The sequence below is a fragment of the Echeneis naucrates genome, chromosome 21 (genome assembly GCF_900963305.1).
Source record: "Echeneis naucrates chromosome 21, fEcheNa1.1, whole genome shotgun sequence".
Classification (NCBI taxonomy): domain Eukaryota; kingdom Metazoa; phylum Chordata; class Actinopteri; order Carangiformes; family Echeneidae; genus Echeneis; species Echeneis naucrates.
In genome coordinates, this window is record NC_042531.1 from 22,562,309 (window position 1) to 22,589,954 (window position 27,646).

Below are 27,646 nucleotides of genomic sequence, written 5' to 3' on the forward strand. Positions count from 1 at the left end.
TCCAGGTCTGTGCCTGCTGAAGACTCCCGATCCATGAAATCAAAAAAGTACTGCTGAGGAAGCCTCTTCGATCCACACCTGTACTATTCTGGTTGTTGGTTAGGGGGCACTGCTTTTAGTTCCACATGGTGATAGTCTCCAGCCACGATCACAGGTGCTATTTTAGCTGTAGCCTGCAGTGAAACGTAGGCAGCCACATTCAGGATGGAGCAAAACTCTAAACATTTTGGTCTGCATTTCACTGTCAGATATTCTAGGTCGGTGAGTGGTGTGTTCCAATGATGTTCGTAGCTGTGCACCTGGAGTTGATAATGTACAGTGCCGAACCACCACCTTTGCTTTTAGCTGAGGCTACAGTCCTGCCTGCCCATTACAAAGATCGCCCCTCTTTTTCCACCGTAGAGTCTGGTATGTTATCATCAAGATAAGTATCAACAACAATTGCAATACAGCTGTCCATCCTGCTTGAGACGATCCTCAGCCAAACATCATCCATTTTGTTAGTGAGTGGCCTGACATTAACAAAGAAGAGCCTGGGTTAAGCGTGTGTGGGTTAGTATGTAGCCTGTAGTTCCTCCTACCCCGCTTTTGTTTATGGTGCCTCCTCCGTCTCCTAAACCTGTACCTCCTGATGAATTAAATCCAGTTTCAGGGATATAGAGAGAAAGAACTGTTTCCCAATATCCAACAATTCAGCACTTCATTGTTGAATTAAGGCCTCCAGTGTCTGAACTGACAGTACAAACCAACAGCTCCCGGCAGCTGCCTCCACACACTGCTCTCTTTGTAGCAGGCCGCAGGCTCAGCTAGGAGGCAAGAGAGCAGAAGTGGCTGTAATAAAGTAGCCCCCATCACCAACATGCCATGCAACACTGTCCAAGTGCCCACGTTAAGTTCCCTTGGGAGCTGTTCTCCAAAATAATGCCAGGCCACACCACTAATACCGACAGCAGATTCAGTGTAGAGTAACAGAGGTTGTTCATTGAAAGGAGATGCCACATAAGATAATGCCTGCATACCCTGCCAGGCCACATGCACAAGAAGCATTGCCACCCTGGTTGACTTTGATTAGGAGGGTGGACACATGAGTCAATCATTCAGGTAAAGAGGAACATCCACCCCTCTGTTTGCAGGGTGAAAGGGCTGCTGTCCACAAATCTGGTGAACACACATGGTTGACAGTGAAAAATGGAATGGAATTTGTGGCCCTGAAAGGCAAAGCCAAGAAATTGCCTGTGGTGGAGGACAAAGTGAACATGAATATATGGGCATCTTTCAGGTTGATTGAGGTGAACTCCCCTGGCAACTGTACACAGGACATCAGTCATGCTCAACACATAGAATGGCAAGAACTTTGGGTACCTGTTGAAACTCTGAAATTCTAAAATGGGTACAAAACTTTCTTTGTTACAAGAAAGTGCACCAAGTATCCATGAGATGCACCAGAGGATTCGACAGCTGGATGGCACCCTTGGCCAGGAGAGCAGACGCCCCTTAAGGTCTCCATGCCCTTGTATCAAGGGTAACTCCTAGGTAACTCACACTTCCTGTGAATTTGTTCATCACCAAACCTCTCCCTGGAATCCTGTCAACTTATCAGCATCTCTCCTCAGCCTTTCCTCTAGAAGACCTGTACTCATTCACTGGTTTGAGTGCTCCCACCAATTAACTCACCCTATCATACACTACCAGTCAAAAGTTTGGACGCACTTTCATATTTATTTGAATGAGAAAGTGTGTCCAAACTTTTGACTGGTAGTTAACCTGTTATTGGTGTGTGCCTGCATTTAGGGGGCCGACCACCTAGTGATCCTAACAATTTAAGGGTCAAAAACTGCAGCTTCATGAAGCTGTGGTCATATGGCTTGAGGCCACAACAAGCATATTCCACTGCTCTGATTTTTCCATGATATCCTTTTAACAGCTTGTCAAGCCAGTTTCTGTTCCTCACATTGTGCTCTCCGTCCAGCAGACCAGCAAAGAGGAAAGCAGATGGTGTCATAAAAACTCCTTAAAATCCTAAACAGGATGAGTTTGACCTCCTCAAGAGGTGCAGATGTATTATCAGACCAGTCCAAGATGTTATTGAGATGAACACCCTCATTATTTGCACACAGTATTTGTAAACCCTTACCATCTCAATATACAAACTTTGGTTGATCGCATTAATATTTCCAGTATTATTGTGAAAATGGTTCAGCTCACTCCTCAAACAAATTCTCTGATGACTCACTGGCTGATTAAAGTCCTTGTATTCCTGTTTAATCCCACCAACCTCTAACCACCCAGACACATATTTATTGATGAATGTATCACCAGAAAACCACTTAATTAAATTGTTGGCTGAGTTGTAATGTGTATACAGTGAGGAAAGCAGATAGTAATGTACCCTGAGAGGTTCTGTGCTGCAAACTACCACATCAGAAACTATTCTTGCAGCCTCACATACTGCAGTCTGTTGAGTAGATTTAGACTGACACTTGGGAAGCAACTGGACATATCTTGTTCTGAAGACGTTTCGCCTCTCATCCAAAAAGGCTTCTTCAGTTCTGACTGTCAGTGAAACCCAGGTATTTAACCCAGCATGGGTGCAGGTGATCACCAAAAATGAGAATGTGATTTAGGGTGGTTTGGCTAAAGGTCTTCAAAACAAGATAAGAAGTCCAGTTGCTTCCCATTAAATGCTCTAAGAGTAAGATGGCCTGGATGACTGAGAACCTTCACGGACATTTAGACTGACACCAATGTGTTTCGATTCTTTCATCATTAAAGACGCTCAAGTTCACACTACTTAAAGGAAAGAAATACAAAGGTGACATCAGACATGAGAGCTAGCCTAATATTAAATTATTATGGATTATCTGAATTCACATCTTTAGTACTGAAGCACCTGGGAATACAATGAATACACATTGACTACACTTGTGGGATACACTGAACCAGCTGGGTCAGAAACCCTTCACCACTTGTGAGTGACGGAAAAAGTTTATTTTTTAAAATTTATTAACATGATCTAGGTTACAATGCACTGTCATTTAAGGACATAAGTTTAGTGATACTGAGACTTAGCAAATACATCAGAGCTGTGAATCATCATTAGAAGCAGCAGCACTGTTCTGGTTATATTTCCAGTAAATAGTGCCCTGTGATTTCATGTTTATTAAAGCTAACTGTGGAGAGCAGCACAGACAACATTGCTCTTGTTCAACTTCAGTTCACACACTGCACTCCAGCATCCTCACTGTGTTGGCAGTTGTGTTGACCAATACCACCATTTGGACAGCTAAATATGTTGGACTCTGACCCTGTACATCGAAGGTCATCCAGCCAGATCTTACCAGAACCTACAGAAAGACAACATTCCGTTAGAAAACTCAACTCCTATGTTTTTATTGCAGTGAGAAGCTTGGCAAAGACAGTATGAAAATATTCTTGACTACAGTACTTTAGTCTAGTCTCTTAACTTCAGTGAACTGAAACCAACACAAAGGTGTGAACACAAAGAAGACCGGAGGACTCTGGACTGGCTCGAATGACCTATAAGGCTTATTGGGGTCCATGTAGACTTACATCTTTAACTGTACATGTATGTGATGGCATCACATGTGGCCTGTTAGTAGTTTCTACATGACTTCAGCCATAGTTGGTGGATGTAATCAGGCTGGCCCTGCTTTCTTTTTTTTTTTTTTATGAAATCCAGTAACAGTGACAGTCACTAATTTGAGCATATTCTGCCCTTTTCTAAGGAAATTTCACTGTAAATCATGCAGTCAAAATAGAGTTTGTGTTCTGTTACGTCCCAATTGACAGTGTTTTATGAAAATTATTAATTTAACAAACAGTAGTGCACATAAACAGCATCATCATGTCAGCCTGAGCCACCACACTTTTTAGACCATGCCTGGTTTTGACCATGCCCATTTGTGACCGACTATATGTGTCATGACAGTTTTCCTGCCTATAGCTCTCCTATACATTCCAAAAATTACTTCTAATTATTAATTCTAGTTCTATTTGCAAGTCAGGTTCATTCAATACCATGAGTTGTAGTAAAGAACTGTGCGACAGAGAGATAATGCCAGGCAATGATGTTGTTGTGCTCGTGTTACCTGGTGAGGCATTGAAGGTGAAAGAAGCAGATTGAAAGTCCAGCATCCTACAGATCACCTTGGCATCCATATTGTCGAAATAGTCATCACACACTGTGCCCCAGAACCCATTGTACATGACCTCCACTCGCCCTCGGTTTGGACCAGGCACCAGACGAACATGTACTTAGATGTTACAAAGATTGAGATCAGGTGGTTGAAGTGTCCATTTACCAACATGTTTGGCTATCCTGCATTAATTAATAATTGTGAACATCACAGCCAACATTCAGGCATTTTACATCTGCTGAGGTTATGTCCTCAAACTCCTAATAGAAGTATTTGGTTTAATATCATATGTGGTCACTGGGGGGACTCAGGTACGATGCAGACTTAAACCCTGTTGGGAAACATGGCCACATGCCCAGTGTATATGTCATGAGCATATCATAATTATGGCATGAGTGTCATTTTGGCTGTAAAGTCGGTACAAAACTATCAAATTTGTGAGAGGTCAATGCTTCAGAAAAAATTCAGAATATCATACATGGAAGAATCATGATTTCGTAACTCTTAACAACACTCACCATCATTTCTGTTGAAATCAGAAGCTCCTTTCTCTCCTGCAGACAAGGCAAGAGAAGATAATCTTGAAACCAGAGATGATCTCACTGACAAGGACTGACACATGTTCATTATTACACAGAAATGATTTATTCTACAGTTTCCTTTAATTTTTAAAGTGGTAACACAGATATGAGACAATGCCTGCAGCTTCATTCAAGAAACACACTTGTAAACCAAACAGAATGATATCCTGAAGCTCCTTTGTAAATTGAGGGCTCGGTCCAGGAGTTGGTTTCCTTACCAGACTGGACTCAACAAATGGAATAACAGCAGTCAAAACAATTTAGACTTATCCATCAAGCTGTGACACAATAAAACCACTTAACCCAGTATCCATGTACACCAGTGGATCACTGACAATGTCTTACTTCAGCACACTCACTTACCCTTTGAAAAGTGAAAAGTGTCTTTCATCTGGATGAAAGTGCTTTTTTCCGTAGGTGCATACCAAATTATTTCATGCATATGCGTATATTTTCAGTAAAACAGTCATGTTATTTTATACAAGCAAATAAAACATAAAAACATTCTTTACCTACTTACCTGATGATTCTGGTTCAATCTGATTCACCTGATTAGACACTAAAACTAACATCAACTAAAAGGAAAAATTGAAGATTGCATGTAAATCTGTTTGCAAGAGGTGCTGGCAACTCCGCCACCACTGTTCACTACTACTACTGTTATCAACGTAAATTCAGGGTAATCCTGGGTTGTCTGGCTCACTTATCACTATGATAACTTATTCTCACCTGCTCCAGAGCAGGGTTATGCTGGAGATTGAGAAGCACAGCCTAAGACAACCCCATGGAGCTCAGAGCAAAGGATTGTCAGAGGATCCCTCAGAAAAGTTGCTAAATCTGTTTGGTCCATCAGGTGAGTTTCTATGAGACATAGATTGATCAGATGGACTCATATCCATCTGTTAGCTTTTAGTACCGTATGAATCCGCAGATACTTAGAGGAAAGTTGATGGTCCCAAAGATTGTCATTACACTTATTGCTAAGAACACCCTGGATAGGTTGCCAGTCTATTGCAGGGCCAACAAATAAAAATGTACAGAGACAAACAATTGTTTCCACTCACACCTATGGGTAATTTAGAGTCACCAATCAACCTAGACAGTCATGTCTTTGGACAGTGGGAGGAAACCGGAGTACCCGGAGGAAATCCTGGCTAAAAATAAATGACACAAATAAACACTTTAAATCTGCATATAAAAGAAACAACGGCTGAGGTGGAAAAATTATTCAGAGTTGGTACACTCTATAATATTGACTGAAATGGAACCACAGGTTTGATATATTGAGATGCATGTACAGTACAAATCTAACCATAAAAATGTTACTTAGCCGACCTGGAGGTCCAGGTGCTCCAACATCTCCCTGGTTTCCTTTCTCTCCTTTGAGCTCAGGAACTCCAGGAATTCCTGTGCACAAATCTAAAATGAGGGACAACGAATCAACATGGGCCATATCACACACAAGTAGACAAAAGAAGCGAAAGATAAACACAAACAGGCAAACTCTCCCTGTGCAGGATTTAGTACTCAGGTACCTGTTCGGCCAGAGTTCCCTGTGTCACCTTTATCTCCTTGAGGTCCCGCAGAAAAACAAGAGTCAGAAGTAAACATTAAGGCCTAGGAGTGTCTCGGTTGAAGATGTGCGAAGATGATACATTGATTAGCCTGGAAGGTGTGGTTCACGTGGGGGATAGGCACAAAAGCGTGGGAAAGAGATAGGTTCACATAACAGTCTAGTCTGTGTGAAGATATGATACATTGTTTCATCAGGAAGTTGGTTCGAATGGGAGGATTGGCACATAAGTGCAGGAAAGAGATGTGTACCCGCAAAAGACATTGTTCAGTCTGAAATGTGTGTGTGAGTGAATGAGTGAATTGGGGTGGTATGTATGGGGATGTTTTCTGCCTGATGGATGAATATAGTCTGGATACCCATTCATTTCCTATGCTGGTCACTTTTGCCTGGGAACGCCACAGGTGTAACAATGTTGATTAAAACACTCAAAATTCAATGAAAGAGGTGATCATCACTTTTATATGTTGAAGTGCATAGTGTGGAGGATATCATAAGGCCTTGAGGCAATCAGATGTAAAACACAATATTTATGAGTGTTTTAAGTTGTAAATCAGTCAGATTTGACCCGAACACGACAGGAGGGTTAAGTCTCGTCAAACGTGGGTGTACGAGCATTTTAAATATGCGTGGGACAATCTACAGGCTGATGTGCTTATTATCAACATGGGAATAGTAGGGGGGGGGTCCAAATAATATTAAAAGGTTGGTGGGACTTGTCCTGCCCTTTTATAATCGTAGGTATGCCCATTAGTTAAACCTTTAGAGGGCCATTGCATACTCAACTGCTAATTGAGCAAGGAATGTTCAGACAACATGTTGATTGTATGTTAATATGATAACATGGTGTTGGATTGGTCTTCTGCATGGGTCTTTTCGTATTGTCAGTAGTTACTATCATGATTATTATTATAAAATTAGTTTTCTGGTTTTATAGTGAAAATCTGAAAACCTGAATTCAGACCCTTACCTGGGGCCCCGGGTTCCCCTTTCTCTCCCTTTGCATTTGGTCCTTGATTCCCAGGGATGCCAGGAGGACCTACAAACAGATATACAATATAACACACACACACACACAATGAGTGTTTATGCTATAAATCTGTATGGCCTTTGTCATTGTTCACAATCAGCCACATCAATAATGATGGCTAAACACTAAATGAGGAAGCAAAGCTACAGTAAAATAAATAATAATAATAATATAATAATAATATACAGTAAATAATTTAGAATTAATGTAAAATGATGCATCCCATTTGGAGCAGACTTATTCTAAATACCTACACAGCAAACCATTGAGTGAAGGGAATTGGGAAAATGAGCAAGAAGGAGACAGATGACGTTCATTAAACCTCCAGTGCATCCATTTTGTTAAAAAGGCCAACAAATAAGGAATTTTCCTACTTTGGTGAGCAGCAGTATATTTAGAGCACTGAGCTATAAAGAAGCATTATCAGAGAAAAGGAACAACAACATAGATTATTGAAAGCAATTGCTGAGAGAAAAAGTGGCAGCTTGAAGTTCCAAGTGTGTTTGCAGAAGATGTTCATTTGATTGTTTTGTTTCCCCTAAGAAGTCAAAGTTAAACTTAAATCAATCCGGGCTAGAGGCAAAAATGTGGAAACAGAATAATTTGGTGGAACTAAGATTGACCCGAAGATCGAGAGTTTCACTTTCCAGCTCAGCTCTCTTTTTGTTATAGAGGTGTGATACAGCAACTGCAGTACAGCTCTTGCTGCTCCGATTCTCCGGCCAATCTCACACTCCAAGGTCTCTGTGAACTCAGGAACAAGACCCTGAGGTACACGAACTCCTTCACTTGGGACAGAAGCTCATTCCCAACCTGGAGTAGACAGTCAGTTTCCTGCTGAGAACCACGGCCTCTGATTTGGAGGTGCTGATCCTCATCCCAGACTCTTCACATTCAACTGCAAATCTGTCCAGTGAGAGCTTAATTTCACAGACCGATGGTGCCAACAGCACCACATTGTCAGCAAAAAGCACCGACACAATCCTGAGCCCCCTGACTTGCAACCCCTTTGGTGACATGACGCAGCCCTGGCGGAGGCCAACCCTCACTTGGAACAAGTCCGACTTATTGCTGAATACCCACACAGCTCTCGCTTTGGGCTCACAGAGATTGGACGGCCCTTAAAAGTGACCCCCTCACCCTATACTCCCGCAGCACCCAGGACAGAAACTCCCAGGGGACCCGGTTTTATACCTTCTCCAGGTCCACAAAGCACATATAGATCGAATGGGCATACTCCCAAGCTCCCTCCAGGATACTCGCAAGTGTGAAGAGCTGGTCCATTGTTCCACAACCAGGACAGAATCCGTATTGTTCCTCTTCAATCAGAGGTTTGACAATCAGCCTGACTCTCCTTTCCAGCACCTTGGAGTACATTTTCCCAGGGAGGCTAAGTAGTGTGATGCCTCTAGAGTTGGTACACCCTCTGGCACACACCCTTTTTAAAAAGTGAGACCACCACTCCGGTCTGCCACTCCTTCGGTGCTACCCTCGACCCCCACACAACGTTGATAAGGCATGTCATCCATGACAGCCCGTCAACACCCAGAGCCATCAACATTTCAAGACGGATCTCATCAATCCCTGGGGCTTTGTCACTGTGGAGTTGTTTGACTATCTAAATGTTCCTTCCACAGCCCGTCTATCTCCTCATTTGAGGTCAGCAACATCCCGCCCTTGCTGTGCACGGCTCGGATGGCTCCCTGCTTCCCTGCCTAAGGTGCCAGACAGTCTTCCAGAACAGCTTTGGTGCCGATCAAAAGTCCTTCTCTATGTTCCTCTCTGAACCTCTCCGGAGCCTTAGCCTCCACGACCGCCATGGCTACCGCCCTTCAAGCCCGTTGGTAACCTGCAACTGCCTGCGGAGTCCCCCAAGATAACATACCCTTGAAGGCCTCCTTCTTCAGTTGGATGGCTTCCCTGACCACTAGTGTCCACCATGGTGTCTGAGGGTTGCCGCCCCTTGAGGCCACAACTGTCCACTGCAGCTTTGGCAATGGAGGATATAAACATCGACCACTCGAGCTCAATGACCCCATCCTCCACAGGGATGTTGGAAAAGCTCTGCCTGAGGTGGGAGTTGAAGGCCTCCCGGACAGGGCCTCCTCCAGATGTTCCCAGTTCACCCGCACTACACGTTTGGGCTTACCAGGTCTGTCCGGAGGCTTCCCCCTCCACTTGACCAAATTCACCACCAGATGGTGATCAGTTGACAGCTCAGGCCCTCTCTTCACCCAAGTGTCCAAAACATGTAGCCTCAGATCCGATGATGCGATAATAAATGCGCTCATCGAATTTCGGCCTAGGGTGCTTTGGTACCAAGTACACTTATGAGCCTCCTTATACTCGAACATGGTGTTTTTTATAGCCAGTTCATGACTAGCACAGAAGTCCAACAGCAGGACACCAATTGGGTTCAGATCGGGGAGGCCATTCCTCCCAATCACACCTCTCCAGGTTTCTCCATCATTGTCCACATATGCATTGAAGTCTCTCTGTAGGACTATGGAGTCCCCTACCAGGGCAACATGCAGGACCCCATTCAGGTTCTCCAAGAAGGCCAAATACTCCAAGTTGCTGTTCGGTGCACATGCACAAACAACAGTCAGAGTTTTCTGCCCTGCCACCCTAAGGCGCACTATTGTCCACCGGGGTAAACTCCAACACAGCATAACTCAGCCTAGGACGTGTGAGTATCCTCACACTCACCTGACGTCTCACGTCTTGGGTCACTCCGGAAAAGAAAAAAGTCCAACCCTTATCAATGCGCACAGTTCCAGAGCCTCGGCTGTGGGTGGAGGAAAGCCCCACTAGATCCAACTGGTAGCACTCCATCTCCCACACCAGCTCCAGCCCCTTCCCCCACAGCCAGGTGACTTTCCATGTCCCCAGGGCTAGTCTATGCCACCTGGATCTGGTGGACTCCTTGCTTCTCCCGCCACCCATTTGGCAGCACACCCGACCCCATTGGTCTTCCCTGTGGATGGTGGGTTCACCAGGGGGGCATTAGCCACGTGGCTTCATCGGGCCCCATGGCAGACCCGACCACCAGGTGCTTGTGCACAGACAGAGGCCCCAGGCTTCCTCCGGGCAGGGTCTTCTTGTTCCCTCTTTTCTTTTTCATGGAGTCTTTTTGGACCATTCTTTGTCTGGCCCCTAGCCTGAGAACAATTTGCCATTGAAGACCCTATCAGGAACACAAAGCTCCAGACAACATAGCTCCCAGGTTCACAAGGACATGCAAATCATGCTTTTTATTCCACTTATGGACATAAGTGGAATAAAAAGCACAGCTGTTGTGATAGGAAGCTTAGACTTTGTGGCCCAGTAACGTGACAGAGGAAGGATTCTTACAAATCTATTATTTGCTGAGTTGTGAATTATGGAGACAAACAGTTGTATTCAGCCCTTGGGGTTCCTGAATGTCAGTGAAAAATCTCATGAGATTCATCCAATATTTGTTGAGATCATCACAGCTGCCTGAAAAAGTGTCTGTGCCAGGCTGTTAACATGGCTAAGAATCCTAATCAGAAGCGTGGCTTACCACATACTTCTGATCATATGGCAGTTTGAATAGGGTTGGAGCCTACCAGGGGGTCGAGGGTGACCTGAGACAGGGGAACAATTTTGAGTTTGAACTGAGAAATAAATGCCTGGTATTTGCGAAAGTATTTTAAAATTGGTCCCTGGTGTCATCAAAATGAACAAAGATGCCAAAGCTGCTATGCCTAAAGCAGGCAGAAATGTAAAAGTTTCTTACATAGACCCAGCTTTCTAATATGTGATGTTAGCATTTGTTTTTCATTCACTTCCTTAACTCAGACAAGCACTATAGGCCTCATTTGCATTATTGCATTTCATTTTGGTTGCGGCCCTGTTTTGCCATTTAATCTCAAAGCAAATATATATTAAAGCCATCAACCTGGTTCTCCATGTGGCCCATTGAGTCCCATTTCACCTTTTGGTCCTGGAGGTCCAACAACACCCTGATCACCTGGAAAGAATTATTCCAGTGTAGAAAGTCAGCCTTATTTAGTTTTGAATGTTGCATAGATCACATCCCACTAATATTTTAACAACAATCATCATAAAAGTCCAGTTTAAAGTCTGCAGAGTTCATCTCATTTACAAAGGCACTATTATCAAATCCTGAAATGTTTATCCTGCGGGTGGGTTAAAGGCCAATTAAAGTCCACTTTGTGATAGGATCATACTACGCCATTAAAGTTTTGTTTTTTGTTTTTTTTTGTATGTTTTGTTTGTATTTTCCATGTCATCTTCTCTTCTCCTGTTCTAGTTCTCTCTCCATCCCTCTACCGAGTCCTCTCACTCTGTCTCTCTCTAACTGCCTCTTTTTCTATAAAACAGCCATGTTTTCACCTCACAAGAACCAATCTTACAGCTAGCTTGATATATTTTTAACCCACAGAACAATGATTCTGATAAAACTTGTTTGGATTCTCAGACATTTTGATTTCAGGATCTCATCTGAAATGAAAGTAAAATTATTCCTCAAAATAACACTTGTAATATTTAATTTGGTAGCTTCAAATGCGGCAAATTTTTTGTTAGCAATAAGACAATCAAACTGAGAAACCACACAATGACTATTAGTCCTCTATTTTTTCTGACTGGTGGAATTCAAGTTGTTACAATCGTCCTGTGTTACAACTATTCCTGTTCTCCCCCGCTAGGCTTATTAGAAAGACTTTCTATATTGGAAGTAAAATTGCAAAACTGTCTGACTTCAGTGTCAGCAAAAACCAAGTCTGGGGCACCTATAACCAGGCATAGCTGGCCTTTTGTTCTTTGAACATCTAGCCAAACAAATTGTTAGCAAAAAATGTATAGCGGGTTTTTCTTTTGGTAGGGGTGGTTAGTTTGTTTGGGATTGACCTAATGGAAAAACATTTGCCCCAGACTGAGGGTAATTTACAGGTTGTAGTAAAATTCCAGCCTTAACAGAGTTTTCATAAAAGAAATGTCAGTGCACTCATCAATCAGCTGGGTTTCATCAGCCGCTTGATAAAATATGACAAGTCATCAATGTCAGGATCTGCAACTGAAAGCTAATGCCTCCTGCTGCACAAAAGCCCCTTTTCAACTTTTTACATTGACAAAGTTTTCATCTAGGGCCATTTTCCAGATAAGAGGTAGCAGCCAGACTTAAACACTGAAACTTCATCTTCTTCTCCCAGTTGCTTCACACATCTCATCTTTAACTCATTCCAAATTTAGATTGTAGCCTTAATTAGTAATTGCCTCACATTGACTCACCTTTGGGGCCCTTCTGTCCTGGTGGTCCTGTATGTCCATCTATACCTGGATGGCCAGGAGGTCCTGAGGAAGCACTAGGTGAGTTACTAGGGTTGATAAATCTGCACTTCTTGATTACAAACATATACACACAAAGTATCATACCTGGTGAGAGGCTAATTTTTGACATTTTGTCCTGCAGGTTGAGGTTGCTTGTGTTGAGCAGGCTCAAGTCAGTCTTCATCTTATGCAGGAGGCCATGCTCTCCACACAGACCAGTGACCTGTTGTCGAGGGAACAACCAAAAAATTACTGTTATGTCACAGTAAAGCTGTAAATTGCAAAAGCAAGCTTGAAAGTGACACTGTGTAATTTATGAATCAACTAGTTTTTTTCTTACTATTAAGATATCAAATTGTAAGGTAAAGTACTCTGTGATTAGTCTCCAAGTGGAAAACTTTCATTTGTTGCAGCAAAATTGAAAAAAAGCCACCTGACCCAGGAACAGAACCCACGACCTTCTTATTGGGGGGGCAACAGGGCTAACCACTATGCCATTGCGTTGCCCATTTTCTTTCACTTTGTTCAAGTTAAGTATAAAAAGTAGGAGGACCTGACTCTGCAGGAATGACAGGTGTCCTCTCAAGGTCCTGGTATCTTGACTGTTGTTATGAATGAGCAATTGGAGGTTATCTTCACCCTGTCTTTTAGCCTCAGGAATATGATTAGCTCTTAGCTTCTCCATGCTGGAGTTAGACAGAGAAGAGTCCAACCTGAAAACTGGGACAGACAGGGAAAAATATCAAGCATGGTCCTCTAGTAACTGCATTTATTTCATGTGTACGATATAATTACATCAATCTGATGTGATGTTTAATGATATAAAAATGTTCTTCATTATCCACATACAGTATGAGGGAACCATCCGTGTCAATATGGGGGGTAAAGACACACATTAGTACATTGATTGTAAAGTTCGAGAAGACAGACTAATGCAAGAAATGTATTTTTGTGGTGTTATGCTTTTATTTTGGAAACCCTGCTAACGCTGAAGTCTACTTTGGGTTCATGGAGTTCACACATGAATGCATCCACAGACTGCCATAACCTGTCAGACTGAGTCAGAGATGGAGCACAGAGTATGATTTTTTTTTTTTTTTAGCTTTAGCTTTTGTTTAGTATTTTTTAGTTTCATTTGGAGGAAGGGACTAGGTGATTGTTAATGGGGCCAATTGGAGGTGGAGACTGTGGGTAGAAAAATGGTCTGGTGAGAGCTTGCAATGTGTGAGATGGGAAAGGTAGGCTCTCTCCTCTGCTGCTGCTGCTACAATCAGCTGGACCTGCTACACCTTATACCTTCTTACCGCTGGGCTCATCCTGTTTATAGTGGGTCACCACCATCAAAACCCTGTAATACAGTATCACTTTTAAAGAGACATAATACAAACACATAAATAAATGTTACATGTGTCCAGCAGTACCTTTGTAAAGGATGAAGACATTAAGGACAGTCTGGAAGACCAGGTAAACAACAACCCCAGTGAAACACCAGTGTTTTTTGGGCTGCACTGGCTTCACATCTGAAACACAAATACCAGCAAGAGATCAGTGTCCTGCAGCAAATTTACATCCTGTGGAATTTCAGGAGGAGACAGGAAATAGCTAGTCAAATCTAGCTTTCAAAAATTTGCAAATTGGGAAATTAAAAGTTTCGGGAGCTAATGGCAAATGTCACTGTGAAAACGAGGTGCAATTGTAGAAAAGAGCCACTGGTCATGTTATTATTTCACCTTGCTGTTTTCTGTCGGTGTAGGTTTTTCTCCCTGTGTCTGCATGAGCTTCATCCCACAGTCCAAAGACATTCATGTTTGGCTAAATTGGTAAATCTAAATTGCCCATTGGTGTGAGTGTAAATGGTTGCTTGTGTCTGTCAGTACGTCATTCATGTGCCAGACTAGCAACTTGTCTGGGGTTGACCCCACCCTTGCAAGCTGTCAGATTGGCTCTACAATCCCATGAAACAGAACAAAGAGAATGTTTTAGATTTTTCTAATGTAAATTTCTCCAATCACACCCCAACTCCTGCTTTTTCAATTGGCAACATGTATTAATCTTAGTGCTTGTAGTTATTTGTACGTTTTCTGTATGTATTTAAAGTGTGGAAGCTGTAATACTTAAAACTGTGTTTTCTGTCCCCTAAATTGTCATGGTCACCAAAATGTAGCACAAAATGTAGCACAACTACAAATACAAGGTATTGACACACTCAAGCAGACAATTTCACTAACCTGACAGGTAATGGCCTACTTCTGACTACATATTTTATCATCCATTTTAAAACAACATTGATGGCTTATTTGTTCATCATGTTCTTCTCTACACAATCTTTGTAACTTTTATTCAATATACAAATAAATCTGCTGTCTTTTCTAATTTTTACTTCCTGACATTAGAGACAGATTAGTTTTTGGCCCATTGTGTGTATGAAACCAGAATTTTGACAGCAGCTTGGAGTGAACGTGCCACAAGATTGAATAATAAGACATCTTAATGTGCCTTATATGGTACAGACAGAGGGAGAGAGAGAGAGATTGTGACTTAGAAAGTTTTAAAGAGAAACTAAATGGAGAAATTAGAAGCTCTGGTCAGCCGTATACCTGAAACCCAACACAACTGTTCTATCCAATCACCAGTTGTTGTAGTGTGAGCTGAACTTAAATTTGGTTTCAGGTGGAATCAACAGGAGTAAATAAATGAAAATACAGAATAGAACATGTAATGGCCCACTAGCTGGAGGCTATCAGTGGCCTACAACTACCCAGCACCTCCAGCATTGCAGCAGCCTCACCAATGGGGCTGTGCTGAAGGCTTTTAACTGCAAATGCTGAGGATTTAAACATGCCTGCTTGTTGTATTGTGTGTATAATTAATGTTTGTGTCACTGCTATGCTTTGTTACGGATAGTATGCCTCCCAACCAGGTGTTTCTGTTGACTGTGTAGAATAGGATTACATGCTGATAATGAAGAAGTAAGATGCACAACAGGTAGAGAAGTATTCCAAGCGCAAGCCCTCTATGCTATCAGTGGTGGCTGTTGCTAAATAAACTCCTCAACAGTTCAACGTCTTCTGTGCTCATGAAAATAACATAACACTGTTGCCTCTTCTAAAGGAACTTCTGCCTGTGACTCTGTGAGTCTGAATCCAGCAGTGAGTAAACAGAGGGAATTTAAAATATTCTTAGCAGTCAACTATGCAAAGGCCCTTTGAGACACAAAGTTAAAACCAAGAGGTCTTGTTGGCTGTGTTGATTTTGAAAAGGGTGTCTTTGGTTATCAGATGTAATTCCTAATAATTAGAGATAATTAGGAATTATAAAATCTGAAATTATTAAATTCAATTAATAATGTGGAGCACCACCGGAAACTGGCACCAATAACCAAACTGTAAACATTGCCTCATAAACAAGTGTTCAATTAGAGGAGCCAATATCTGAAATATCAGCACCACTAGGTGAACGGTGAAGGTGAGAAGTAATGACAAGAAAACTTCTCTTTAAAGCTACAAATGGTATTTACTAACTTCCACAACAATTAACAAAGCCAACAATTGTTTCAATAAATAAATACTATACTACCAACTAATGTTAAGGCAAACAGGTAAACTACAGTGTGAGTGTGTCTGTGTGTGTGTGTACATGTGTATGTGTGGCTGCTAGGGTGCAAGTAACGCAGCCGCCATCTTCAGACAGTCAACCTACTAGGTGCCTAGCAGCAGAATAAACAAAGATGCCATAGCAATGTGCAGCGGATTACTTTTCACAAGTAGGATTGAACATTACTATTGGTTGTATTTTGTGAATAGAATATTATTGTACTGTATTTATGTCCACCAGCAAAATTGTAGCCCACTAGCTTGGCTATGTTGAGTGCTGGTGTTCACCTGGTGTTCACCTGGCTATGAACTGAGACTTTATAATTCCATAACACTGACGTAGATTACAACAGACACAAGAATGCTATTGTACAAATGAAACAAATACTGCTGGTATAACATTGACCAGCAAATTTTGTACAGGTGGAACAGACTGTATTATTCACATGTAATGCACTCTAACAAACGTAAGATACCTCTCATGTCTCACACCCACCCCCCTTAAAAATACATACAACAGAACATCTGACTGTAGAAGTGTTTGCAAACAAGCTATCCAAATTCCAGCAGCTTGGTTCATTTGACTCAGAGATCATCCATCTTCAGGGTTCTAAATTAACACCCGCCAACCTGCCAAATGCGGGTTAAAATTCATTTTGGCGGGTGTTGATAAAAACTTACTAGCCAGTTTGGCCGGTGATGCATGAGGCAATCGTGTTGGTCAGATATACTCGATGCTATGTTTTGTTCTCGGTCATTTGTAACCCTGGCAGTGACTCCTACATTTCCAATAACTACTGTGCCGTAATGGTATGTAATGACATTGGATATGCCCATTGGCTGCGCGAATGTTGGTATTTCACGTTACAGTCTACCTCCAGAAGCGCTGAAGAGAGCCTTTCTGTGGATTCTCAGGATGCCCCAGAAAAAACAACCTCACACCCACAACTTCAGCCTAATGATGTGAGTATTTCTCCTTTAAACATCATATACACATCCACAAACATTCTGGACTTAAAATCTCACTTGTTTGCCGCCACTCATATTAAACACACTAAAAAATAAACCCATACACACACAAATGAAGACATCTTGAACATGCATTCCTGGCACGCACACACACACACAGTGTTGGCAGTGGCTTTGACAGGTGATAACTATCATAAAGAATGTGGGCAATACACTAGCAGTGTCAAAGCGATGTGTGTGAAGTGAAACATCACTCAAACCATGTTCATGCCTCTTTCTAAGGATCATGGCCTTGCCTGCTTCTCCTAATGCTCATAAGACCAGACTCAATGAAGCCTTGACACGAGTGGAAAGTTTGGAGTGAGAGAAAAGAATGCCATGGCCAGAGAAAAAGACCACAGTGAAAAGAACCCTGAACTCAGAGTTCAGGGTTCTTTCCCTGAGCTCAGTTTGTTGAACCTCCTTTTTGAAATGGACCCCTGGTAAAGAACAGCCTCGGAGCAGTCTCTCTCTCAGACCTGATATACATGCTCTACATATGATTTATATATATTTTAATTTTTTTCTGATATATAACTTTTATCTGTTGTTGTGTTATATAGAGCTATATAATGTATTCATATTTTGTTTCTTCAACTTATTAAAATAGCTGACTTTATGCCGCTATCTACTTCTCTATCATGTAGTAGTGAAAAAAAAATAATATATATATATATATATATATATAAATATATATATAAATATATATATATATATATATATATATATATATATATATATATATTTCCTTTTTCTTTTTTTTCTGTGTCTGTGTGTGTGTTTTGCTAAATGGCTATCATACATCAGAATATTCTATTACTGTTAAGCCCACTATGAATATTAAAATATGCCGAACCATGTGTCCTGCATCATAGCTACATGTATGACGTTTGCAGCAAAACAAAAAAAAAAAAAAACAAGTGAAAATCTGTTATGTATTCAGCGAGTTATAATTGATTAATTGCGCTGACAGTTCATTGCGCCAGTCAAACAGATTACACTGAGTGATGTGGTTGACCGGTCAAAGATGGGTACCCCACGGCTCGTCAGCACCAATAGGCAGTAGTAGTCGATGTGGCGTCCATTCGACTTCACAAGTAAACAACGGGTGGAGCTGCCGCCAGTTTCCGGTTAACAATGGCAGACAGCTCCAATCGGTAGTCAGAGGCGTTTCTGCACACGCATAAATCTGGTGGTGGATAACGAAGGGAGAAGGAGGTTATCTGAAGATCGGACTTGCGGAGCGAGCTGTGCGAGGTTGAATGGATATGTGCGCACCTACACGCCTAACACCTAACCTTAACAATCCTGAATGGGATAACACAAACACTTGTGTATGGTCAACACAGAACTAAACAGGCAACAACTTAAAATACTTCTCAGAGTACAGCAGAGGGAGGACTCGGCGGTCAGTTAAAGAACACAACAATAACGAGCACTAAGCTCGTAAAAAAACTGAACCCGTGTGTGTGTGTGTGTGTGTGTAAGTCCATCAGTTTGATCCAGCAGCGGGTCCTGGGGTTAGTGGTACTGACGCCACAGTCCTTGTTCCTCGAGACTGACGGCCATGGTTTCTCGGCGGGGCAGCGATGAAACGCAGGATGGTCGACTCAATCGGTTGACAACGGGGCGTAGATTGTATCCGCGACTCTGTGAAGAAACTCTTTCTTTCTTCTGCTGGTAATAGCTGAGAGGTCAGTGTGTTGCAAACAGCTGACTCTCACCGATCCGGACACGGGTCGAGTGTAGTCTCGTCCAGCGAGGGTGAAACTCCAAAGAAAAGCCGAAATTGTGTACATGAACATGTGTACAGGTCACTTTCATCGGTGATCTAGCTAATCGAAAAGACAAACCTTCTCCCGAGCAAGAATACCAGAAATAGGACGAGATTATTTCCCAGTCCATATTTAAAGGGAGAGTGACGTCATGGGAGACTCCCTGTGTTGTAGATTGGTCTCTGCCAATCAGAAACGAGAGCCTGCCACCTCCTGCCATCCCTTTGGGATGGTCAGGCCTCAGGGTTTGCGTGTAGGCCTTTCTATGTCTGACCTCATTATGGAGGCCCAGCAGCTGTTTGGTGGACTTACACATTTGTACTCTTGTTCCCAAGGGTGATCAGTTACTTCATCTATTGTTGGACTCCAGTCTGGACTTTCTTTGTTTCTGGAACATGGTTATGACCATCCACTCTTGGAAATGCATTTACAATGCTAGGATATCACAGCTTTCAACAAGATTTCACCTGCAGGGAGATGTAAGCAGGACGGTTACAGGGAAATTAACTAGTAATAAATTTCCTAATCCTAACGGAACTAGTTCAAGTGTTATCTGTTGTCTCTCTATGTCTCCCTCTCATTTTCTACCTCTTATCCATCAGGGTTACTGGGTGCTGGGCCAATCACAGCCAGCATTCTGGGTGTAAGCCATTATCTGCTGTATACCTAAAAATAGGCAAGCTGCATTTAATAAAAAATTAATTAAGACATGTTACAACATCTTTACTAATAAAATCACTTCTACAAAAGAAATTTATTATGAGGTTTCAGTAAAAAGTTTGAGAGGAAACATCAAGCCAAAGTAACCCTAACCCTACCTTGCATTAAAAAGGCAATAAAATCCAGGAGGGATTTAGACATGCTGATTTTTAAAGGCCTGAGAAGCAAGGTTATTCATGAGCTGAGATTAGACAAATTGCACTTGTTCCTACATATAAATGAAGTTGAAAGGTAAATAAACTAAAACTAATATGGCAAAACATTGATAAGTTCATAAGGAAGGGGCAAAGTTTTTTGGTGACCTTCATCTTAAAGTTGACAGAATGTTTATTGAGGACAAGGCTTCGATTGTTGCTTTTTTATTATTTTTATTTATCTGTAAATGAGCTTGGAAGAGTTAAGTAGGAATCTGGAAATTGCCTCTGAACACTACAAACGTAACTAAGACCCCAGAAGTGTGCCAAATTTTTAACTCCTTAAATAGTATCCAAAGTAAGGATGCCCTTCAGTTTGATACAAAAAACGACCATCAAGCACTCTTTCCATCTATAGTTTTATAGTTATATCAGGTTTTTTTTCTTTTTTGTGGTTAAAGTACAATACTTTTCCATGTTTGAAAACTGCCATTGTCACCCCTATCACTCAAAGAAATGGAAACTTGATGGAGCGGCGGCTCCTTTACATCTGGAATCATTCTCACCTCTAAATCTCTCAGAGCTAGCTTCTATAGTTTCATCATCCAGACCGTCAACCTCTCTATTAGACCCAGTACCAACTAGCCTCTTTAAAGAGATCTTTTATGTAATTGAGCCGTTAATCTAGATTTGGTTAATCTGACTTTATTTCTGGGTTATGTACCTCAGGCACTTAAGACTGCGGTCATCAAACCCCAGCTTAAAAAGCCTAATCTTGATCCAGATGTTTTGGCAAACTATAGACCCATATCGAACCTTCCATTTATTTCTAAAATCATTGAGAAAGCTGTAGCAAAACAACTACACGAGCATCTGGATGGGAACAGTTTGTTTGAAGAGTTTCAGTCAGGATTTAGAGCCCATCATAGCACAGAAACAGCGCTGGTTAAAGTCTCCAATGACATTCTAATGGCCTCAGACAATGGATCAGCCTCCATACTTCTCCTTCTAGATCTTAGTGCTGCATTCGACACCATAGATCATAATATTTTACTACAGAGACTGGAACATGAAATTGGAATTAAAGGAACTGCACTAAAGTGGTTCAAATCCTACTTATCAGATAGACATCAGTTTGTTCATGTAAACAACAGCTCCTCCTCATGTACTGTAGTCAGTCATGGAGTCCCGCAGGGTTCGGTACTTGGACCAATCCTCTTTACGCTTTATCTGCTTCCTCTAGGCAACATTATCAGGAAACACAGCATCAATTTCCACTGCTACGCAGACGATACTCAGCTGTACCTATCAATGAAGCCAAATGAAGTCAGTCAGATAGTCAGACTACAGGCATGTCTTGAAGACATAAAAGTCTGGATGACTGGAAATTTTTTACTTCTCAACTCTGACAAAACAGAAGTTATTGTACTCGGTCCTAAGCACCTCAGAAAAATACTATCTAATCATCTCATCAGTTTGGACGGCATTACTTTGGCCTCCAGCTCCACTGTAAGAAACCTTGGAGTAATTTTTGACCAGGACATGTCCTTTGTCCCTCACATAAAACAAGTTAGTCGGGCAGCTTTCTTCCACCTGAGAAACATTAGGAAAATCAGAAACATCCTCTCTCAGGATGATGCAGAAAAACTAGTCCATGCATTTGTAACTTCTAGGCTGGACTACTGTAACTCATTACTATCTGCATGTCCAAACAAATCTCTAAAAGGCCTTCAGTTAATTCAGAACGCTGCTGCACGAATATTAACAGGAACTAGGAAAGGAGATCACATCTCTCCCGTGTTAGCTGCTCTTCATTGGCTGCCAGTAAAATATAGAGTAGAATTCAAAATCCTTCTTTTAACGTATAAAGCTCTTAATGGCCAAGCTCCATCGTATCTCAGAGAGCTCATAGTTCCTTACTGTCCTAGCAGGCCACTCCGCTCTCTAGATGGACGTTTACTTGTGGTTCCTAGAGTCTCCAAGAGTAAATCTGGAGGCAGATCGTTCAGTTATCAGGCTCCTCTTCTATGGAACCAACTCCCAGCATCGGTCCGGGGGGCGGACTCTTTAGTAACTTTCAAGACCAGGCTTAAAACTTTCCTGTATGACAGAGCGTACAGTTAAAAAGTCCTCTACTCTTTAGGTATGCTGCTATAGGCCTAGGCTGCTGGGGGAAGGACTGAGCTTCTCTCTCTCTCTCTCTCTCTCTCTCTCTCGCTCTCTGTCTCTCCCTGTCACCCTCTCTCCCTCTTTCTCTCTAACTCCCTCCTTGCATGCGCTGATAAAAACCATCCTTCTTAAAAAAAAAAAAAAAAAAACAGTTTCACCCAGTTCTAAGCATTTATACTGCATTTACTAACCATGTTCTGCCAAAGTCTCTGTCTCTCCCAGTTCCTCTCCTCTCTCTCCCTGTCCTCATCCTGCAGGTGGTGACTCATCTCCATCCCATGTTCCTGCAACACCTGCTGGTCCCATATAGCATGAATTCTGTATTACAGCTCAACTCCATGAACTTCATGCAACAACATGTTCCTGCCTACACCCCCCCCCCCTCCAATGCCTGCCTGCCTGTCTCTCTCTCTCTCTCTCTCTCTCTCTCTCTCTCTCTCAACCCAACCGGTCGAGGCAGATGGCCGCCCCCCCTGAGCCTGGTTCTGCTCGAGGTTTCTGCCTCTTAAAGGAAGTTTTTCCTTGCCACTGTTGCCAAGTGCTTGCTCATCGGGGGATCTGTTGGGTCTCTTTAAATAAATTTATAAAGAGTTTGGTCTAGACCTGCTCTATATGTAAAGTGCCTTGATGTAACTTTGTTATGATTTGGCGCTATACAAATAAATCTGATTTGATTTGATTTGATTTGAGTATACCTTATGTAATGAATTTATGTTGAAAATACAAAATAAATTCACTTTTAGTAATAAAACCAAGGGAATTACGTTACTTCTAAATAATAATGGAGAATATTCAATATTATTTATTAAAAATTTAGTCGACTCAGTTATTTCAAAAAATGAAGTTTGTCCTAACGCGTTTTCCGTCCATCTGCCACTTGCGCACTGCGCAACACCGGCAAGAAGTGAGCAAGTTCTGAAAGATTCTCCCAAGGATCTAAAAATTATTGTAGAGTGTGTCGAAAGTGAACAAGGCTGGATATATTTATTTGAATTTTTACTAAGAACTTGATTGATAAGGAGAATTTAAACAGTAAATATAAGTCTCAGAAGGAGGCGGTAATGCAACAAATAGGATGCCAGCTCACTTAAAACTTCAAAGAAGAAGACGCTTCTCCTGTCTGCTTCGTCGGCATGGTGTGCACTTGTTAGGTTTCTTCGATTTTCTGGTAAGTACATCAATTATCAAAGCTACATTAATGAAAAGGATGTATAAATTACATTAAATTATGATTATTACTTTTGTACAGTCAATTGTAGTTATATACAGTGTGCAATTTGAAAAAACGGGAATTCAAAAAATGTTTTATTCATGAAACTGCTTAATGAATAAACGCGTGCCTATATTTAAGCAGCTACAAAGAACTTTAATTTTGCGTTGAGTTCGAGTTTGTGGACAAAAGTGATAATGTTTTCAGGGAATGAAGATTGCATTTCCCATTTAATTGAGCTCGGTTTATACTGGTGAGCAGTTAGCGTAGCAACGACTCAATGCTAATTTATAGTCTTGCATGCCCCAATGCATGTCATCTCCTCCTGTCTTAAGGTAGACCGGCAGAGTTAGACTGTTTAGAAATAGCTTATCTTCCCACTTTGTGACGGTGTCACAGAGGTAAGCAGCTTTAAGTAGTGGTGACTGGTGAATTCATGTCATTTGTTTAGGCCCGTGTGGGCAAGTATATCAGCTATGTTAACTGTACAGCAAAGTATAAATTAAGCTTTCAGTGGGGATGTTCGTTAAGATTGGGGTTTAACAATGTTTGTGGTCCAAGTAAATAATATGAAACCCTGTGGAACCTTAGTGTTTGGCCACAGTCGAGCAGTTACCTCAGAAATATAAAGAAGCAAAAAAAAAAAAAAAAAAAAGCACCACTAAATATTTATTAATTACTATTTCCTTTCTCTATTTTCCTTCCACAGAATCCCTCTATTGAAAAATGAAAAATTAAGAGAATGAACCCTGAAGGTACTTTGTGTATACCTAAATGAGAGCCCTGATGGCCTCAAAGCAGTTCCTTGTAAGGTGCAAAATGGTATGATGTGAATCCTTGGGTGTAACATATTTGTTGGATTGGATATTCAATATAAATATTTATTGTACATAAATAATCAAGTAGCATTTATGAGAAAGATCCCTCCTTTTTTATTATAATTGATTTTGAGAAATGTTTACTGAATGGGACATTTACAATATTAAAAATAAAATAATGTAGATCGCTGGATCCTCATGGGAATGTGAACCTTATGTTCTGTTAGAAAACACTGTTAGGGACAAAAACGTCCAACTAGTTAAACTGCTGTAAAAATGAATCAGATAATTTTTATTTATTTATTTATTTATTTTACTTTTTTTGGTCACATCTTTCAATCAACCTCTGTCCTGATCAAAACTGCTATTTTTGGTGCAGTATCAGATTTGAGCTTTTTACATTTTGAGCTGTTACGAATATCTTTGAAAATAGTATGACAATAACACAATCTGAAACACTGACTGTTAAAATAGATTTTCATAAATACTTTGTTCTAAATCCCTTTTTGGGGATGTTGATCCTGAAGTGCAGCACACGTTGAGTGAACAACTTCACATGGTGGTTCATCTGTCATGAAGGCGCTGAACCCACAGATGACCCTGAGGGTGTTAAATTTATAATAGAGGGGGTGGAAGTGCTGCAGGACTTGACATGGGACATGGCATACAGTTGTGCACTCCTCCTTGGTCTCATCTACTTCCTAAATCTGGAGTACCCCAGCAACCTCAAATACACCTTCTGAATAAACTTGAAGGTGTATTTGAGTGTGTATTTGAGGTAGCCTAACCTCCTAACCCTAACCCGCATTTGGCACATGCCTCCCGGTCATTTGAATTTGTGTTTTTTTTTGTTTTGTTTGTTTTTTAAAATAAATAAATAAATAAACTGAATAACGTAAATTGACTTAAGTGGTAATTCTTCCTACGTCAATACAACTAATTTGTCTTTAGTATATTCAAAATACTTGATTTTATTAAGTGGAACCTAATGGTGTTTCATAAATTGAACACAATGATGTTTAGTACATTCACAGTAACTGTATGAAGTAGCACTTAATTAAGACGGTTTGCTGAAATTTTGTATATACTATACTTCCAATTTAAATAAAATAGTTCAGTGACACCGGTTGATGTAATCTTATTATTTAAACCTAATGTTCTATTTCTTTGAGGATGTGTCCTCAAAGTCAGAAAGTGTCACAGGGCCAGTAACTATAGGCCCATAAGCATTTTTCCAATTCTATCTAAGGTTACTGAGAGCCAACTGGTATCAATTCTCAACATAAATTATGTTCATGTTTATCTGATGCAGTTTGGCTTTAGACCCAATCTTGGAAACCACAGAAACAGCAAATTTTCATATGATAGAGCAAGTTAAAGCTCAGCCAGGCGAAGGTGGGGTGGTTGATGCTGTGTTTTTGGACGTATGAAAAGCAAGTAATCTAAAAAAAAATTTACCCTTGTGCTCTTACTTAGATGCCTTCCTATTTGTTGAACAGGGAACAGTGTTAATTTCATGACCAATTGCCATTGGTCATGCAAAGGATCTCCAGAGGGCTTGATCATCTATATCTTTCCCTTAGTATAGATAAACTTCTAAACAATTCATAAATACTGAAATCCAAATCGTTACCAAATGTAAGTATCTTGGAGTAACTGTGGATCTTGACCCCAACTTTAAGTTACGTACATAAAACACTCAAACTCTCAAATACAAATTAGCTAACTTCAGAAGCATGCCCTGCATGATCCATTCCTTTGTGTCACATTGCATCGCATGTTGCAGGAAAGTACAAAGGACCAATCTTGAACAAAAAATTAAAGCAGTTTCATCACCGCAGAAAACTGGAGAACAATAATCATTTTAGTTTTGAGAACTTCGGTGTCTGTGCCTTATGTATACAATCAAAAATGGTTTCCACTGAAATACCTGCTGACTTTTGCACCAAAGGATCCATAAAATCAACATGGATGTCATCAACAAAGGACTGTGTTTTTCATTTTCATCATACTGCCTTTGTGCAGTCAGCATTTTGTGTGAAGACCACAACTCAATGGAATGCCCTTCTAGATTAAATTAAAAAGTGTACCCTCAACGACAGTATTAAAAATAGCTTAAAGGCACTACTCTGACACAGGCTACTCTGCCTGATTTTACTACCCTATGTGAGTAATGCTTTATGGATAATTATGTTTTTGTCTTTCAACTGCCAATGCAAATGTGAATTAGCTTGAAGCTAAATCTGGTAGAATGCATCAAATGGCAAAGTTTATTGTTGTACATTATCACTTTACAAATAAACTCATAAAGTAAAGTGAGTAAAACATGTATAACACATGGGCGTCACTAGAATTTCTTTACTGCGGCATCTGGCCCAGTATAAGCACGACATTAGCCATCTGAATATAATGTCTGTTGGGTAGTACAGTAAATGATGTCTTCTTTTAATAAAATAAATTTCCCACAGTCTTTGTATCACTCACTGCAGCATGTCAAACACAGAACTTCAGGAGTCGGTTTTACTGTACTAAAGTATGTAAACATGACTAAACTGAAGTAAGATTCTAAATGACCTTATTTTGACAATTTTAATTTGGTTCATGTAAATGGATTTCTGAAAATGTCTGGCTGGAACAGGAACAGGGAAGAAGCAGAAAGGAGAGTAGTCTGAGGGAGGCAAGAAACAAGAAGAAACAAACCATGTTACGTTACAGATCAGGACAGCTTCAGCTGTCAGTCAGATCTCTGTTTCATTTGAGGCTGCTCTGCCTGTTGTTTATTATTATCATTGCGTACCTAATGTAAAACAATGAAATGGACAGTGTTCTCTCAGTTTTTGTTATTTGCATACACAGTATGTGTCATTGAGCCTGTAAACATAGTTAGAATTTTCATGTACATTTGGTCATGTAATCCAAGTAAATATTTTTATGAACATTAATATTTCACGTTTACCTTTGCAAGTACTTGCTGCACTACAGGAATAGTGGTATTAGCGAGGGAAGTTTGTATAGTTTCTTGTGTTGCACATTTCTCATGCATAACAGACTATCAAGAAGAAGAAAATGAGATATGGGAAAAGAAGCCTGTGTCCTAACAGAACTCAATACCTAACAATGAGAATGGAAGATGTAGGTAGTAAATCTTGAAGTCTGTTCAGAATTAATTTATGAAACCATTTGAAGCTTCAGTGATTTACAGACAATACTTACCTTCTAGTTCGAACCTATGGAGATCACTTCTGCTGAGTGACACGTCAAACAGCGGGTTAGTGTGGCTGTGTGAGATTTCTTCCATTGTCTTGTCCACTGATGTCTCAGTGTTCTGTTGAGTTACAATCACTTACCATTTCAAGAGTCTTTATAAAACAGCATACAGGAAGTCACTGATCCCAAGAGATTGCAACAGATCATATCTGCAAAACAACTGACATGACCGTTAGGAGAAAAAGGAACTCCACTGATTTCCTGCTGATGTGGACAAAACACTGAGGAAGAATCAGCACAATGGTTTATGTGGGGCTGCTCACAGTGTCCTTGGGAAGTCAGCACACAACTCAGG

The 27,646-nt window shown here is 40.9% G+C and overlaps 1 protein-coding gene across 4 annotated transcripts; it reads right to left on the reverse strand.

The window, feature by feature from the left end:
• Positions 1-2,474: 2,474 nt before the first annotated feature.
• marco (macrophage receptor with collagenous structure) lies at positions 2,475-27,435 on the reverse strand. 4 transcript variants are annotated; one of them, XM_029530433.1, is made up of 11 exons: positions 18,983-19,158; positions 14,079-14,177; positions 13,211-13,377; positions 12,763-12,880; positions 12,619-12,681; positions 11,264-11,335; positions 7,282-7,350; positions 6,074-6,145; positions 4,676-4,711; positions 4,110-4,274; positions 2,475-3,344 (listed from the first exon to the last, which is right to left on the reverse strand). In XM_029530433.1, the coding sequence occupies exons 1-11, from the start codon at positions 19,080-19,082 to the stop codon at positions 3,211-3,213; spliced, it is 1,095 nt and encodes a 364-aa protein (XP_029386293.1). In that variant the 5' UTR covers positions 19,083-19,158; the 3' UTR covers positions 2,475-3,210. The 4 variants fall into 4 exon arrangements, with proteins under 4 accessions (XP_029386293.1, XP_029386292.1, XP_029386294.1 ...); XM_029530432.1 differs by having other exon boundaries at positions 2,481-3,344; positions 6,074-6,157; XM_029530434.1 differs by lacking the exon at positions 18,983-19,158 and adding an exon at positions 27,298-27,435 and having other exon boundaries at positions 2,547-3,344; positions 6,074-6,157.
• Between the last annotated feature and the right edge of the window lie 211 nt (positions 27,436-27,646).

Bases quoted from the DNA above. Each gene is read 5' to 3' on its own strand.
- marco (XM_029530432.1), bottom strand. From the start codon at position 19,082: ATGAAAGTGACCTGTACACATGTTCATGTACACAATTTCGGCTTTTCT. The intron at 14,178-18,982 runs GTGAGAGTCAGC...TTTGTGTTTCAG, and splicing joins CTCGACCCGTGTCCGGATCG to ATGTGAAGCCAGTGCAGCCC. The intron at 4,275-4,675 runs GTGAGTGTTGTT...GTAACATCTAAG, and splicing joins TGATTTCAACAGAAATGATG to TACATGTTCGTCTGGTGCCT.